The 19,220-nt window shown below is 32.8% G+C and overlaps 1 protein-coding gene across 1 annotated transcript in view; it reads right to left on the bottom strand.

Annotated features, from left to right (window-relative positions):
- The window catches only part of PHF14 (PHD finger protein 14), a gene marked incomplete at its 5' end in the record, with an annotated part of 157,476 nt that overhangs the window by 49,835 nt on the left and 88,421 nt on the right, over window positions 1–19,220 (bottom strand). Inside the window, one exon of the mRNA XM_008063504.1 lies at window positions 7,682–7,799. Coding sequence (XP_008061695.1) covers window positions 7,682–7,799 — 118 coding nt within the window. The remainder of the gene's footprint in view (window positions 1–7,681; window positions 7,800–19,220) is intronic.

The following is a 19,220-nucleotide window of genomic DNA, read 5'->3' as shown; positions in this document are numbered from 1 at the left end:
CAACATAATACCAGATAAAATCCCAGAGGTCAAATGAATAGTTAAAATATTAAAAAGTTCCTGTTTTATGGGTCAATTATGTGCTTCAAATTTTAAAGAAGTTTAAAGGATAATTCACTTTAATTTTATATTTTTTATAAATCTCAATACATAAAATTCAGAATTCAATTTCCAATATTACCAGGTTCAATTAAATGTGCTGGTTTAATGTATTGTGGCAAGACACTCCTTGAAGAAATTGTTCTATTCAGTTCTTAAAGAGGCATGATGCTGTATGACTGTTTTACTTGAAAATATATATTTATATATGCTGTTTTGACATAAGTTATAGAGTTCTAGCTGCTTAATGCAGACAATGTGAAAAATAGAACAAAAATTTAAAAACCATATGTTCCTTAACCCAGATTTTTAATACAAATGATTATCAAGAAATACCACTTGCCTCAGCTGGTCTGTCATACATTTGCAGTCCCAGAAAATATTTCACAAGGGATTTGGATGAGATTTCTATACACATGAATTCACAATTTATTAGTGCTCAAAAATATAGTATCCTAGAAAGATCAAATAAGAGTGAGCCAGATGGAAGTCTCCGAGCAAAGACAGCCCATCCTGTAGTAGTCAGATAATGACCTGTCATGTATACTCCATAACTACTTACAAAACAGAGCTTAACCAAGGATGAAAAGCTAGAATAATAACTGGCACAGTTATTGTAAAGTAAATGATGTCTATTTAAATCCTCAGTGGCACCTGTAAATATATATATAACTTGGAGGAAGCACTTGAAAAAATATTTATACATCTTCATTTAACCATGTCAAGACAAGTTATCTTCATTTTGGATGTTCCAGCAGGTACAAGTTATTGGGATCCATAGGACAAATGACTGAAAAAGACAAAAGAGTGAACTATGCCCTATTTTTAAAAAATTCAATACTATCTACTTTACATATTATAAGATATATTATATTGTGTACATATATATATAATACTAAAACATTACTGTGTTGATATTTGGCTAGGGTTATATGTATTGTGTCTCTAAAAAGCTAATTTTTAGCATTAAAACTTTGTTAATAACTAAAGTTTTAGAAAGTACGTATAATAGTAGTACTTATTCCTGACTGCTCATTAAATGACTTGCAAAACTTGTAAAAAGTTCAAGTAACCACCTTCATCCCCTCTCTTACCTCTTTCTGAACAATTCAGTTCTAAAGTTGTCAGATGGTCAGCAATTAGGTGTCCATGTTGGGTAGGGACAGAGAGTGAAAAGAGATTGGCTCCATATAAGGGGGTTATTATTAAGAATATATACTACGAATATCAGAGCCAGTTTTGTGTTAGAGAAGGGAGTTAAGAAAATGGAAAGGAAGACAACTAGAACGGTTTTCAATAACTATAAAAATACAGAAGTGAGTGCATATGAATAGATATACAAACATCTAGTCCTTGGCTGTGTCTACTGGAAGAACAACATTCTAGTAATAATGACCACACCAGATCTTGGTTTCTAAATATCATTCCCCAATAAAAGAAACCAGAGATCCTTGGAGATATGGCTGATCCCAGAAATGGGGAAAGAGAAAGTCCAAGTTGAGCCTGGAACACCTTCAGCAAGGAAGTTCTCCAAGATCTGTGGAATCATGTCCAAAGGACACAGAAGCCAGGTAGAAGTGGGTTTCATTAGCTAGATATGGGGCAATTTGAACAGCAAAATCAACAATGACATTAATCAGTATAACCCACCAAATTAAAGAAAAAATGAAAGTTTGATGAAGAATAGAATATTTTCATAGGCTCAAAGTTCTTCCCGTTAAGTCATTTATTAATTAGAAAGGTGAAGAGAGTAAGAAGACTGGTAGACAACTCCTTAGTCAAGTGGTTAAAGATCTCCTATGGCTCATATAAAATACTGTACAAATCATGTGCAGCACCACATCTGTAATATTTTTAGCCAACACGCATAAAATGAATCTAACCACAAGAAAATACCAGGGACATGCACAGTGAAAGACACTCAATGAAATAACTGCTCTATAATTTCCAAAATATAATTTCTAAAAGTGGCAAGGTAATGAAAGTTAAGGAAAGACTATGGGAGTCTCCAGATAAAAGACTAAATGAAGATGAAAATTGAAAGTAATTATGTGATTCTGTACTAAATCCTTTTGCCATAAAGGACATTACTGGGACTGATGGCAAAAGTTGAATGAAATCTGAAGATTAGATGATAATAATGCATCAGTGTTCATTTCCTGGCTTGGGTGGCTATATTCTGAATACATAGGCGATGAAAAGACACCACTGACAGCAAATGTGACAAACATATTTTCAGAAAGATCACTCTGGTAGCAGTATAGGGCATTTTTGATGATGTATACCAATAGTAATAATATTTTAAGTATGTCCTCCAACTTCATAAGCGTGAATTTTTAACCCGTTTTAGTAATGTACTAGTATAATATTTATGTTATGAAACACACTCAGACATGAAGTTAAAATGAGATGTTACACAGAGTTAAGTTGAATTAATGAGTCACTTCATATATCTTCTGGGATGCAAACACTTCATTTAGAGGTCCATAATGAAGAAAACAGATAGAAGGGGGCTGAGTCTGGTACTCTTATTCAGATATCTTCTAAAATAGGAGGAACCATAACAGAATGAGAAAAACTGAAGCACTGAATAAAGGCAGTCGTAGTGGAAAAAAAGGAGCAAAGGGCAGACTGGAAAAACATTAGAGAAGAAAATGTTTATAGGACTCAGGAGGTGACTTGCTATGTGAGATACATATGGGAAGGCAGAAGGATGACTCCAGATATTTGGTTTGGATGAATGAGTAACAGTAGAGATGGAGAAAAAAATAAGAGATGAGTGAGTGGAGAAAAAAAAGAAGAGGATACTTTGCTTTTCCAGGCATACAACATTCATTAACAAATAGGATGTTTACAATATAGTAAAGAGCAGGGAGAAAACCCCTACCTATGCAGGGAGACAGGCAGCAATGAACTAGCTCCATCAAATATAAGCATAGCACTCTGTCTGGAGAGTTACTTTCTTAGTCAAATGTCTTTGAAGCACAGTCTGTGGGGGAAGGTATATCGTGGTTGCATATGTCTCTGTGCATCTGTATGTGTGTACATTTGTGTTTCCATGTGTGCACATATATGTGTATATGCTTTTACCTGTGAAATTGGCCATCTGTCCTGAGACCCAAAAAGACTACCTAGGTTTCCAAAGAGTTGAAGAGGCAGAGAGTCTTATTATCATGCCTTATTTCATGGGTCTGAGTAGAATAAAAAAATCATTCTACTTTTTGGTAAATTGTTATGAAGTCAATATTATTAAAACTTAGGCGCATTTCAGCTTTCATAGTCCAAAACAAAAAATTATGGATATAAGTATGATGAATCTTGTTAGACTATTTTGAAATTTCTATAAAAGTAATAGGCAAGATCAAATGACAGAAGTTTTTGCCCTGATAAAGCTGACAGTAAAAATGTGTTACTTAAAAGACAGTAATATATACCAGGGAGGAACACAAACAAAAAAAATCACAGGAATTTATTTATAAAAAATTGTGCATTTATTCTCACATGTTTACTTCAGTTACCTTCAAAGTATTCTCCATTTAATCTAATATACCTACTGATATGCTTTTTCTACTGCTCAAAACAGCTTTTGAAAGTCATCAAATTTGATGCTTTTTAGGGCTTCTGCTGTTTTTTGTTTCACCTCTTCTACATCAGCAGAACATTTCCTTTGAGGACTTTTTCACCAGGGAAATAAAAGTTGCTCAGGGCGAGATTCGGTGAATAGGGAGGGTAGGGTATGGAGTTTATGCATTTTTGGTCAAAAACTCCCGAACTCTCAGTGTGGTGTGGGCAGGTGTGCTTGTAAAGTACCCATCACGAAATGGGCAAACATGTTGAAAGAAACAACAACAACAAAAATCACTGAAGCTAAATGCAGCCTCTCACAACAAAGCTAGCTGGTACACTGATGCCAACGGGTTCCTAGAACATTTACCCAGCAGGGTAAGCCTGTATTACAAGGAGCCCACCTTCCAAAAAATAATTCCATTTTTGGGGGGTTCCATCTTGTAAATATGAGAGCTGCTGAGAGTTTACAGGGTAATATTTTAGTCCACAGAATTTGGACAAAATGTTAAGTACAATGAATATCGAAGCAAATATTCAACTTTGCTTTGTTGTATCTAAAATTCTAAGCAAAAGAAATAATTTTTATATGGAAAACAAAATATAATAAAGGTTAAGGCTTGTTAGACATACCAACCTGACTATCACAGAGAATTACTACCTCAAGAAATTTATTCACAATTTATCTACAATTTATTTGCATCTTTTCTCATAGCAATAAATATTTCTCTCTTAGCTTTTTATGTCATTGAAATATATGAATAGGGCAAATATGCCTATGTAACCTAGCAAATAATAGTCCACCAAAACAAATGTAGAGAAATAAAGGATAAGCAAAGAATATTAACTTGCATTCTGGTTTTTTGTTTGTTTGTTTCACTTTTATTTTATACTTGTATAAATTTAAAGGGTAGCCAGACACAGTGGCTCATGCCTGTAATCCCAGCACTTTGGGAGACAACGGCGAGAGAACTACCTGAGCTCAGGGGTTTGAGACCAGCCAGGGTAACTTGGCAAGACGTTGTCTTTACAATGTATCAAAAAAATTAGCTGGGTGTGGTGGCATGTGCCTGTAGATCCGGCTAGTTGGAAGACTGAGGCAGAAGGATCACCTGAGCCCAGGAGATGGAGGCTGCAGTAGCCTGATCATGCCACTGCACTTCAGCCTGGGCAACAGAGTGAGACACTGACCAAAAAAAAAAAAAATTTTAAGGGTACAAGTACAATTTTGTGACATGTATATATTGCTATATTGCACAATGGTGAAGTCTGGGCTTTTAGTGTAACCATCACTTCCTCTGGGTTTCTCTTAGATTCTCACATTTTACTAATTTTCTTGACTTGAATATTAATAATATACAGCTTTCTGAAAGTAAAAGTTTCCGTACCAATTCACTGAATTATAAAGTACATTATCTATCAATGTTTCCTTCTGAGGCTATAATACTAGCAAGTATCTTTCAAGAGAAAATAAACAGAAATTTACTACCTACTGGTCAGTAATGTAAATCTCCAAAAGTAAGATAAACAAAATTAATGCACTACAAATATTCAAGAGAATACATTAAGTCTTCTTAACTTCCAGCTTAAGTATTATACTAAATTTAATTTTTAGGCCAGGTGTGGTAGGTGGTTCAAGTCTGTAACCCCAGCACTTTGGGAGGCCGAGGCGAGAGGACTGCCTGAGCTCAGGGGTTCAAGACCAGATTGGGTGTCTTGGTAAGACCTTGTCTCTACAATAAATCAAAAAAATTAGCCAGGTGTGGTGGCACACGCCTGTGGTTCCAGTCACTTGGAAGGTTGAGACAGGAGGATCACCTGAGCCCAGCAGGTCGAGGCTGCAGTGGCCATGAGCCTGGGCAACAGAGTGAGACTCCAACTAAAAAAAAAAATAATAATAATCTTTCACTGGAAAGATATTAACAGGCATGTGGTATGATGAAAATATAAACCTATTTCATTGTTACAATTCTTACAGTGAACTGTGACATTCAAAAAATTAGACAAAGACACCTTATTTGGATGAAACTGAAAATGTTGGCTGTTTATATCTGGTATTCAACCTCAGGCCAAACAGAATACAGCAAATAAAATGCAAGTTTTCCAACAATGTACCTTCCTAAAGGATTTCCATTCAGAGTCCAAAGACACACTCTCTGGTAGAAAAGAAAACAAAACCCTGAACAAAACCTTATTCAGTAGCTACTGGTACCTAAGGCATATATACCTATGGCATGCCATATTCCTAACAAGTCTGAAATATGCCCTCTTGCTGTTTCAATATTCATAGAAAAATTACTGTATAACTTAATAATGCTTTCATTTCATTTAGTATGATGGTTCACATTTACAGTAATATAGAGCCTATTCAAAAGACTATATGCAAAAAGGTGCATTTATAATAGGCAGTAAATACCATTTCAAAACCTGCTTTCCTAAATTGTTTGTTGGGGGTAGGAGGAAACTCCAAACAAAAAGTGCACTTAAAAAAACTACATTATACAGTAAAGACTCACCCAAGACAACTATTTAAAGTTGACAGTATTTCATTATTTTTCATTTAAATATAATTTTGGAAATATATTTGTAAATTATACAACTTTTTCTTTTTTTTTTTTTTTTTTTGAGTTGGAGTCTCACTCTGTCCCCCAGACTGGAGTGCAGTGGCCGCTCCCAGTCACCGCAGCCTCGACCTGCTGGCTCCGGCGATCCTTCCACCTCAGCCTTCCGAGTAGCCGGAATTACAGGCATGCGCTACCATGCCCGGCTGATTTTTTTGATTTATTGTAGAGACGAGGTCTCGCTGCCCCGGCGGGTCTCGAACCCGCGGGCTCAGGCAATCCACTCACCTCAGCCTCCCAAAGGCGCGGGATTACAGGCTGAGCCACTGAGCCCGGCTTAATTATACAACTTTTAATCTAAAATATGCTGGCTCTTATCTGGGTCTTAATGAAATAACTGAAAAATAATTATTGCTATCATATAGCTTAAAACCTTAAGCAAAAATGCTTGATTAGTAAAGAAGAGGTATATGGATATTCTATTTTAATAATCATTATATAAACATGTAACATTTTAGGTAAATTCTGATGTTTAGAAAATATCCTATAGTTTTTATATTCTATATTCGCTCTCTATATATATCCTATAACTAAATGCCTTTTTTATAGTTTTTAATCAATAAACTTTGAAGAAAGAAGACATTGAAGAAAGATGGCTTGATGACCATACTACATAGTTACTAGTAATTGTCTTTTTTAGGAAGAACAATTTGATTGACCCACAGTTGATCAGAATGTCTTCACTCAAATGTATTCAATATTTCTGTCCAATGAGTCAAAGCACTAGGAGTCTAGCTATTCACTCACACACTTTAAAGAAACACAATTATCTTGAACTACAGGTCACCACAATTTAAGGTTAGAATGTTGATACAAAGAAGACATAATTTCTAAGTTTATTTGGGAGAATAACTAAACAGCCTTACTAGAAATTTCATCCTTTATACTCAGCTAAAATAAATATCAGAAATAAGATTTAGGATATGAAAACTATTTTTTCTTAAGGAACAAAACTTATGAAACATCACAATATGTTTTATATTTTAAAATGAATTAAGTTATAAAATAAAATTGGATTTTATCTTATTCTGTTGATTAAGATAGTCTCTTATGACTCAGGGTGAAATTTTCCTGCCCTTCTCTTGGTGTGCTAAGTTAGCAAAGGGTGAATGTTTTTTGCCTACTAGAGCACTACTTAATATGCTACCATAATATAGAGAACACACAAAACAGCTAAATAGTCCATAGAGGAGATTTATATTATTTAAGAGAGTTGTTCTTTTCCTTAATTTAAGGGCAATACAATCACTACAGCAATATATTCTTCAAGTGCACTACGTTAAAATGTTGGTCCCTCATATACCAATTGTCTTTAAAATTAGGAAACTGTACAACATGAAAAAGCTATCAAAATGGAAGGAAACAATTCTTTTCCTTAAAGAATCTTCTCCCCTTACCTTAGAAGATGATGAATCACATTCCTGACATATCCATCCATAACCTGTTTGCTTAGGAGACTTTTTCAAAGGAGGATCCAAACAGCCAAAATGGTAGCAGAGTCTGCACTCATCACACCTGCAGGGTGAACAGATTTATAGACATATCTAAATAACATAAAAACTATTTATCTCAAAGACAGAAAAACTACTGTACATTTCCGGTTTAACACTGTTAATTCTATTCTTGGCTGACGAGATTTTTACATTAATGATTACGAACAAAGCCACCTATACCTGAAATAAATGTTTTAGGAAACGCAAAATAAAATCACAAAATTGACAAATAAAACAAACATCATTCAGAACGCTTTGATAGCAGGAATATTAAGAGCATATGAATGAATGCAAGTGTTTAATCATATGTGCTCAAAACTAACACAACCACAACAACTCCAACTGTGAACTTACTTAAAAGTATTAGTCATTTGCACATTAGTTTGAAAACATTTAATAATATAAGATACAAATAATTCAAGGTTATAAATTCAACCCAAAACACAGTAATTTTTTTAAAAAAAATTGGAACTCTAAGAATTTCTACTAGGCTTCACTAGATTACAATCAATACTATACAACTGATATCTCATCTCTCTTTTTCTAAGTTAAGGTACATTGCAAATGAACTTCCTAACGTTTATAGTATGCTAACATAATCTATAGAATATAAAAACTAACTTTACATGTTAAATCACAGAACACAAATATACAGAAATATGGAAACCACTCTAAGAAATTAATATTATGCTCTCAAAATTTACCTGTCAATTCTCTCAGAGCATTGGTTTTACAAAGTACTTCCTAGTACATTTTAAAACATAACGAATGTTTTGATAGTGTCTTTGCCACCTATGATGTACAAAATCTAAGAAAACTATCATACCTATTCTTCGTTTCAGACAATCTCATCCTGCTGACAATGAAGAAAAATCTGTATTATTTCAGTGCTTTGTAAAAGGAATTTTGCATCAGTTGGAACAACAAGACCAAAATTTAACAACAAATAACAAAGATGTACACATCTTATAAAAGGAGTTATATTCCTAATTTATTTGTTTTTTTTTTAAAAAAGAAAACCAATAACACTTTCTAAACCAATCTGTCAGATTTTCTTTTTTGTTTATCTCTTGCTGATTTAAAACTTAAAATGTCAAGAAATCTACAACTAAGATACCAAGAGGAAAAATGTATAGAATACTTATTACGAGTAAAGTAAAAATTACTGTTCGATAACCTTTATTAGAAAAAAAGAGCTTAAACAACACACAAAGAAAAACAATTGATTTTAAGAAACCACCACAATAAAGGAGAGTATAAATTTGTATTTTTAGTAAAAATTTTACATCATGCTACAAAAAAACCAATCTCCTAAAAACCCATTTTGGGAATCAAGAGTTTCAGAAAAGTTAAGCGACTTAACTAAGTTATTTAGTTATTTGAAACACAATTATATGCTGTAAGTTTGTTTTTTCCTTTAAACTTTCTCCTTATGAATAAAATCAGTTTATGTACTTTCCCAAAAGTCTTTTAGATTCAAGATATGAACTTGAAAAAACTGTTTACTATGATAATTTTAGCTACAGAAATGGAAAAAAATCAAACAGAACTAACAGTACTTTACTTACTATGCCAATATCAAAAATAAACTATCTGAAAATAGATTTAAAAGTAGTAAAAATATTCAAATTCCTGTTGTTATGGCATTAAGAAAAATTTTAAAAATATAGCTACTTCAAATGTAACATAAGACTAAATGGCAAGCCCACATGATTTTATGCTCTTTCCTTCTCAGTATAACTTATGTACCTTTCAGTAGCCAAAATTTAAATTACATTAAACATATGGGTATGGAAACCCTCAAAGTATAAGCATTTCTGAGTTTATGAGATGGTTAAGACTTCTAGATAGTTGAGAATATACTCCTTCAAACACAGCAACTAGTATTTCAATCATCGTTGTTGAGAAATTTAAAAATAATCACATTATTTGCTTCATCAAGGAAATATATTAAATATAATCGACTCTATCTCTGTCTTCTCAGGGTCATGAGTGTGAAAAACATGCTGCTAATGTGTGTCTAGCAGTGTGTCAGTCTTTTCTGCTCGGAGTGAGGCGCATCAGCCTGTTGTTCTACTTGAATTCTTGTATTTAGCGTGTAAAGGTTGCCTGGGTCCTCACTTGCTTAAAATTATCAGCCACTGCTTCCTAATACTGTCAGAGTATTTGTCTAAGCATAATGTCTCCAACAATAATTTCTCATGGATTCTGAAAACAGACCACAAAGACTTATTAAGGCTATGCAAATTGATAGCAAAAAAACAAAAACAAAAACATGAAAATGAGAACTACTGAGTTGAGGATATGAGTTCCATTTCACCTGTAAACTATATATAGTGTTTTTTACTTAACTTCAGGCTTTGGAGTAATGTTCTATAGAGGTAAAAATGCCAATAATCGGAGTTCTGAGTTACAGTATTTTTTCCTAGTTCACATTGTTATAACTTAATTATTGAATATTTACTTTATAGCCTGTGCCATAAAAATTTGTAAATTATTTCTAATGTTTAATTTGAGGCAAACATCATGATGAAAATAAAAATGAGCAATCATTTATTATCTATCTCTTCCATGTACACAGATGATTCTTGTTGGTATAGCTATTTCCCGCTAATAAATTATGAACAACTTTACTACACTTATACAGTTCCAATCAGTTGCTGATTCCAATTACTTGTAAAATCAAATGATCTTTCAGCTGAAGAACTAATAAAAAGGAGAAAAGGAAGGTTTTATAATACTAGCTCTTTCAGAAGATAATTCAAAATACATGCCATTTGGAAATAACCTAACCCTTACTGATTGATTCCTTTCTTAGTGATACCTTTCAGAAAAGCATAGTCATCAATTAGAACTCTAATATATTTGTGATGGGTTCCAAAGGAAAAGCAGAATTTGTTTGTCAGAATTAGAAATGATAGGGATGCTCTCTAAAGTCCTACATACTGGTGAGAGAGTTTTTATATACTCTCTCACCAGTATATAAAAGCTGCAACTCTAAGACTAAGTAGCAAAAAGGAGCAGTTAAGGTCCTTAGGAACTGCCAAAATCTAAGGGGGGTGGGGAAAGAATTAGTCCAATCTTGAAGTCAATAGCTTTGTTAATAAATAAAAAAATAAATATAAGCTCTTTGCAAAGATACCTAAAATTATTCCCATGTGGAAAAATCTGGTTATGGCGATCCTAGAATACTGAATTGAAAAAATTTATCGTTGTATATGCTAGTATTGAAAATATCCTGAATGACACAAATGAACACTAGCAGAATTGCAAGAATTAACAGACCACAGACAAATGTAAGAGATACCACTAAGAATCCTAGAAATCAAAGAACAATAAAGATGGGCAAAACAGTGGCTTATTTACTTTACACACTTTACACACACACACACACACACACACACACACACACACACACACACACACCACTTTGTAATCTTTATCAGATCTTATCAGCAAACAAACTCTGGCTATGTTGTAAATTTAGGTCACCTAAAAAACTCAGAAATCAGAAACCCATACAAGTGTCTGTAACATCTGCTATCTAAAAGGAGTAGTAGAGTTAAAGTAGTTATTGATCAGTTTTATTTACTGTCGCTACATCTATTTCTTACATATACTTGAAAACACATGATTGCATCGCATAATATACTACATATTTAATTTCTCAAAATAGTGAATAAAATGCTTTAACAAATTTTGCAAAGGCAGTCATTGATCCACGAAAGTATAGTGATATGACAATATACTTTATTAAATAACACAAATGTCTATGTAATAAAAACAGACTATCATAATATTACCAACAGCACATTATTAAATAGGAAGGCAATGTCTTAAAATATTAAAAGAGAATATAAAACTAACCTATCAAGAAACACTAAGTATTTAAAATAAAATATAAAGTGAATGCTTAAAGGTATCCCTTTAAACACTGTATACATTAACACTACAGGGCATTCTAAAAATCACAATTTTAAATGAGATAAAATGAATCCCAGTTATAAAAGGAAACCTGATTGTTTAGATCTTTACTAAATAACGACTTCCTAAACATCAGATTCATAACAGTTACAAATGTAAATAACAAAGCAGCTTTTTATATATGGTCTTTTTACATAGATTTAACAGAATACAGTGACCAAATAACAGTTCTATATATTTTTAAAATACTTACTTAGCATATGATTAAGTATAGCACCCCAAAGAAGAGGAAGAAAATAATTTATCTTGATATGTGCTATGATCCATACAACAAGCAATTAGTGTTTACTTGACTACCGAGAGTATGCAAACTAGGAAAAAGCAGCAGCTGATTTATTTCCTCTTGTGTCTAAAAGACAGGTTGCAAGTCAGTGTTCCAGAGGGCTTATTTAACTCCTTTAATTTACAATTGATAATTTCATTGGAGGAGTAAATGAAATAACTACTCTAAAAAAAACCAACTAAATGAAACAATTAAGTATACCCCCTACACAAATAATTTATAGCCAGATTATAATCTAAACTTCAGGAAGAAGCAAAATCCCTAACATGTGTTTAAAAATGGATGTATATTTTTATGATCAAGTTGATCCCGATAATCATATTTTTATGCCAATGCAACATTTTACTTATACCCTCCAAGTGTACCTAAAGCAAAATTTAAAAACTGACTGTGAAAATACATACTATTATAACTGTTCACTAAAAAAAATAATAATCCCCCCCTCAAAAAAAATACCTAAATATCAATAGAATTGATAGATTGGATTTTCTGATTTTTTTCAGAATTTCTATGTAAAAATCCCACACAAGAAAGATCCAAAAATTAGTCTTGAATATTAGCATTAAATAAAATTTTCATTAGCAACTCAAACATCTATACAAATCTATTAACCTGTCATGACAGATTATTTCATTGAACAGTGGCCAATTATTTCAAATAAACATCTTATCAGATAAATACAGATTGTGGTCAATGAGTTAAATCACTTTTAAAATAATACAAGCTTGCACAAAATTCTGCATTCTATCAATATTTAAATAACATTTAATATCTATAAATACAATATTTTACTCCTTGTAATTTACAACAATTTTAGTGCAAACCACCTACCCACATAAACATTTTCTATACAAAATAATTACAAAATGTCCTTTATACTGTGTTTCACAAATAAAAGACTAATGTGCCGGACTTGAACCTATTTCATTAATGCCACTATAGACTCTATCACAGGTAATAATGAATGAATGGGTTAAGAAAGAAAAAATGTTCTTTAACATAAAACTATACTAATTTTAAAAACCTGGATAAATTTCCAGGTATAGTGGTTCATGCTTATAATCCTAGCACTGTGGGAGGCCGAGGCAGGAGGACTGCTTGAGTCAGGAGTTCAAGACCTGCCTGGTCAACACAGAGAGATCTCATCTACACAAAAAATCAAAAAATCAGTCAGGCATGTTGGCGGGTGCCTTTAGTTCCAGCTACTTGGGAGGCTGAGGCAGAAGGATTGCTTGAGCCCAGGAGTTCAGGGCTACAGTGAGCCGTGATCCTGCCTCTTGTACTCCAGCCTGGGTGACAGAGTGAGATCCTGACTTAAAAAAAAAAAAAATTTTTTTTTAGGAGAATTATCCAAATCCAAATCCATTTTTGATAGTCACTTAAAGCATGGGCTCAATTAAGTTAGCTATACCTACAGCAGCCAGGTTATAAAATAAAAACAAAAAAATTAAACACAAAACAATTCATATAAAAATACACAATACGGTCAAGTACCTCTTCACAACATGAGAGGATTAGACACTTTCATTCCTGAAACACGTCTGCTTTGTTTTTTAATAAACTGATCTCCATCTGCTCCTGTCCTTGGAAATTTTTCAGCAGTACAACCTGCTGTGTTCAAGCTCCATATAACTTTGTATTTCTCTGTTCATAATTAACTAATTATGTTCTAATCAATAGCATAGATCCTGATGTTACCATGTAAGTTAGATAAATGAGATAATGGCTGGGGGTCAATCTCATTTTATTTACAATGCCCAGCATGAGCATCTGATTTCTATTACAACTTATGTACCTAAACAGCAGTAGAGCTACAGAAAATCTCAAAGTGAGCACTATGGGAAAGAGGCACACATTCTTATAAAGAAATATTTGCAAAGCATGCCTAACAAAGTGCTAATTCAGACAACAGGAAAAAATTCTGCCTTCATAGGCCATGCAACGCTAAGTTGAGTCTCTTCAATAAGTTTCAATTGCCAAAAAACATTAATTTTGTTAAAGTTTAATAATGCAAATATTCCAATCTGCTCAAGAGCCCTTCTGAATTCCTTGAAGAAATTTTGGTGGGATATTAATAAAATTCTTCTATATTGTGAATCAAGTAAAACAGTGGTGAGTTTCATAAAATAAGTAACTTTAAGAGTTTAAAAACAATGGTTTCATTGTGTAATAGCATGCAAAAATAGAAAAATAAATGTGAATATTCTTACTAATTGGTCAATAATTTATTTTTAACATCTTTAATATTACAAATCAGATTAAGAAACAGTGACAATGAAATACAAAGAATGCATAACTATAATTTCTATTCTTAAGATTGGATAAAGACTAAGATGAAACTGTGTGTTCATGTTCAAACATAACCCTAATTTCAAGTCTTTTTCTAACAAAAGAATTAGTGAATTGTGCATACAGGTAATGTTTCTTGATTCCTTTCTGTATCTAAGATAGTGCTGTTCCCATAAAAGTAAACAAACATTTAATGTAATTTATAAAAATAAATTGCATGTGTTGTAACTATGATTTGGAAGATGAAACTACTGCAAACTCTTTTACCTAGAAACAAATATTTTTTAAAATCAAAGGGCCCCTTTGGGGAAATTAAAGATACATTCCTCTATCCCTCAGTGTTGAACACAACACAATTAAAAAAAAATACTATCTATAAGTGGTTCTCAATGTGGTGTTCCAGGCCAGCAGCAGCAGCAATTGGAAACTCGTTCGAAATGCAAAATTTCAGGCCTCATCCCAGACCTACTGAATCAGAAACTCCAGAGAAATAAAGCAGGAAAAGGCAGGATAAAGAGGGAACAGGGCAGTATCTGCGTGAATATGATGCATGATAAAGTCTGAGAACCACTACTATTTACTACCATGTAATTCTTCTTGCATTTCAGAGGCATTTAATTTCCTCCCTGATATTTCAGTGTTTCTTCCTTTCCCTACAGTGTAACAAATAACCATCCTTTATCTCATGTGATGTTTTCTTACACCTGTTTGTGAAATACAAACCATTTAGCACATATTTTGTTAAGTATACATTAATTTTCTACTTAGTAGCAACTGAACCAGTTGTTAACAGGGGTTAACTCTATACTGTGGAACTAGGAAAGCATTTACAAGATTATCAGGAGAAAATGTTTTATCTACTTTCTTCTAAAGCTCCCCTACTTCAACTACACTTTTGTAGGACCTTATGAATTATGCAGTTTAAACGTATAATTTGTGACAAAGGTTCTTAGGACTGGCACCACATATGGGAACACCATAAAGAAAACTGGAAGACAGAGAATGACGATGATGCAGTATTCTAACTGGAACCAAAGTGGAAAGACTTTTAATTAACAGAGTCATCAAGACCACAAGGCCCAATGACTTCTCAAAAAAATGTGAAATGAAAAGACTGCTAGTAATTTCTCACCTTATATTAAAAGAAGGCCAAGGTCAGAGTCTAACGTATTGGCATATACCGCTGAGAAAACGGCAGACTGTCATTTTGCTTAGTATCAGCTAGAGTTTAGCAATAGTAATAATCATCAACTTTTTCTTAAGCTTATGTAATGATAATTAGTTCTTTCATAGTTTTTTTATTAAAAAAGCCTACTGGTTTTGCTAAGGATTATTAATGTGTTTTCTTCCAATGTTATGAGATCTTTCAACAACTTAATAATCTATTTAAATGCAATTTTAACACAGCTTACTTTTATTAAACATCTCATCCAATCATATGGTTCCTTACTATGACTATAGATTACTTGCATACAGCAACTTTAGAATTACAATTGCTTTTGATTATCTATAACAACACCTACTCTATTCCTAAAGTTTAACCATTTCAATTGTCATTATACCCGAAAAGATGTCCAAAACCACACTTATAAATCAGGAAATTCCAAATAACATGTTAACAATATACATGTAAATGTGCATTTCAGTAAAGAGTCTCTTCTAAATCAGTTCAAGATTGAGTGATGGAATATTCAACATATTTCTGTCGTTGACTTAAAACTGGATCATTAAAAGCTTGAAGATCAAATTTTAATTCTGTATACCTCTGGAAAGACACAGATGTTGGTGAAGATTGTTCTTTTGGCTGGCAGGCTGTATAGTCAATAAGCTTTGTATCTCCCTCCTTATTTCAAAAGTTCGTATTTAGTGTTGAGAAAAATAAAATTATACTGAACACAGAAAGTTTATATTAAAACAATAAAGACTGTATATATTCAGATATTACTAAGAAATATCCAGAGATCAACACAGATATATTTTTATTCATGAGCTTAAAATCTGAAGTTATAAAAATGTCATGCTAATAGTATTAGTATTTTCACACTAGGACTAATAAGTCAAAAATAGAATGCCAATTGCTTCACAAGTCTTTCACTTTTGCTAAATATTACAAATGGCAATAACATTTAATATAAGCGTCTATAGTTGTTTCCCAATGCAGTACTTCGTATATGACTATATGTATTAAGTTGAATGAAACAGAATGGCAGACTAATGGAATGATTGCCTTTCTTGTTTGTAACTTGTGTTGTTCAACAACAACAGGAAGTAGCATATTGCATTTAAGTCCCACAGGCTTTAGCAACTCTTCAGTAGGTCCAAACACTGTATATTATCATTTGCCGAAGAAGCAAGAGGGAAAGACATTACTTAATAGGACAATTCTGACAAAACCTTTACCCAGTATTATTCAACAATGCCCATATCAAGTATTTCTGATTAGTGAAAAAAGAAAAAAAAAGAAAATAGGAAAAAAAATCCACACTGGCAAATTTGCCTTGTCAGTCCAAGTTATAAACCAATCAGTTACATTCTATCCAAACCTGACAAGCAAAGGCAACTTTTTGCAGTGATAAGCTTATAGAAAGGATAAGATAGCTGTTCTCCTTTACTTTATGTACTTATTGAGAGTTTAATCCACATTTTTAAAATCACACTTTTAAAAGAGGTTTCCGGGATTGCCTCCGAAGATGAGCTGTGGCAGAGTTGGGTCTCATGAAGGGTATCTACACAGTAAAGTGATAAGAAAAGAACATTAACATAGAAAGATCATAGCAGCTCTGCACTATGTCTTATGAAACATACTAACAATACCACAGTAGATGCAAATAACATATGATCTGGTCCAAAGAGATAGATACCCTAAACCTAAATGCCATGATCTTGTGCAGGTTCTTATTGATTAAAATGAAACTATTTCATCATTTGAAACATGGAGTTGCCTCCTCTTGTATTATTAATATTACTACTTTTGGTTGTCAAAATAAATCTATCTTTCTAAAACAAGAAAAAAGTAATACAAAAGTAATGAAAGACTTGTATTTATAAAAAGAAAGATATATTTAATCAATAAATATATTGAATTATAATGGTCAGCTATTTTTTCATCAAATATGGCAATTTAACATTACTTAAGAAAGTATTTAACTGCGCTAAAAATAAGCACATCTGATCAGTATGTTACAGGGCTGGTTGTACGTAAATGTAGAATCTCAGGGAATAAATTTTCAAATGATTCTCATTCCCTGTGCCTATAATGCTTTCCTTTCTAAAAGACTACATTAGAAAATATGTTTGGTTACAAATTTCTGCTACCTTTCTGTCTTTATTTTCAAGGATAAATTTTATGTGCTTAGTGATTAGAAGTAAAATATTTTGACTGTGGTACGCATAAAAATTTATCATTTCCTTCAAATACTTAGATCTATATAGATAAGGTAAAAATGCCAAGTAGTCACACATCACAGAAAAAGTTCTTTTTTTAATATTTAACTATTAAAGAGATGTGTTTAATGCTTCTAAGTTCCATTGAGAAAAAGAAAGTGAAAAGTGGCACACAGACAAATAAAGTACTGCTGAGGAGAGCCATCACGCCAAACCAAAAAATTGCGAATAAGAAAGCAAAAGCAAAGCTGTATCCCTACCCCAAGAAAATGAAAACATGAAACTCAGTTCTCAGAGAAAGGTTGTGTTTAACAAGGTTTGAGAAATAACAGAGCTGGACTCCCTTGCTGAATGTGCTAGCTTTTCTTAGTGCTTCAGTCTCTGAGTGAAGAACTTCCCACATATTCTCAATCTGCCCTTCTGAGAAGTGCTCTGTCTGCAGCTGAAGCACTACTGGAAAAGCATAATGCAAGAGGAAGCAACCATACCATTTATAGTAGACGTGTCATGAACTCTTAATTACATGCACAAATAATGGAGATGAGCAGACAAATGAAAAATATATTCGTATTTGACTTTATATGCATCTGAATATAGAGGCATTAGATACAGAAATCTGCTTTAAACTCCAATTAAATCTAAGCTGAAGTGTAACTATGAAAAAAACTAAAGAGCTATAGCTAATATTCCTCCATCTTAAATCCCATTTAATATTCCAAATTTTCCTTAAAGCCAGAATAGCAGTTGTGTCTTGTCATGGCTCTAATCGCCTCAGGACAAAAGACCATGCAGTATTTTAGATCAAGTTCTGGCTTTATATGTATTTCATGTTTTACCTAGTAAGCATCTTATAAATTAATGTAGAAAAAAAGAAATTAACTATTTTCAAAGAGCTTCACTGATGTTCACTGATAGTTTACCAGAAACTATCAATATATTCTGTATTGTGTGTAGTTGGAATTGCCAGGCAAGAGAAAGTACCTACGTCTTTTCCCCCAACGAAGTCAAGCATGCTAAAATGATCTGGTGTGGAGAGGCAGTATTCCTAACAATTAGTGCATGAGCTGTGTCATCAAGACTGGCTATACCTGTACTCTAATTCCATTTTCTAGTGGTATGATTTAAGGCACTAATTCTTCTTATTTTCTCACCTGTAAGATAGTGATGAAATTAATATCTATCTTATGAGAGATTGTTGTGAGGATTAAATATGAAAAGCACTAGCGTACTGGCACACAGTAAGCCCTCAGTACACCTCAGTAAGTATCTTGAAACCCAATTTTATCAAACACTATAATAATGTATTTTAAAGAGAAGAAATTATATTGTAATATATAACTTTACATAATATAATTTCAATATGTAATTGGAATAATTTTTATTTCACATTGCTTAGTACCTATGTACCTCAGTTACTTTGTCTCTAAAACAGAGATATGCATGCCTCAAAGGACTGTTAACAGAACTGAATGTGATAATACATTTAAATACCAGAGAACACAG

The sequence above is a fragment of the Carlito syrichta genome, unplaced genomic scaffold (genome assembly GCF_000164805.1).
Source record: "Carlito syrichta isolate Samal-C Ts95f unplaced genomic scaffold, Tarsius_syrichta-2.0.1 Scaffold306890, whole genome shotgun sequence".
Classification (NCBI taxonomy): Eukaryota; Metazoa; Chordata; class Mammalia; order Primates; family Tarsiidae; genus Carlito; species Carlito syrichta.
The sequence above is the reverse complement of the archived record's forward strand: the minus strand, read 5'-3'. Positions and strand labels throughout refer to the sequence as shown.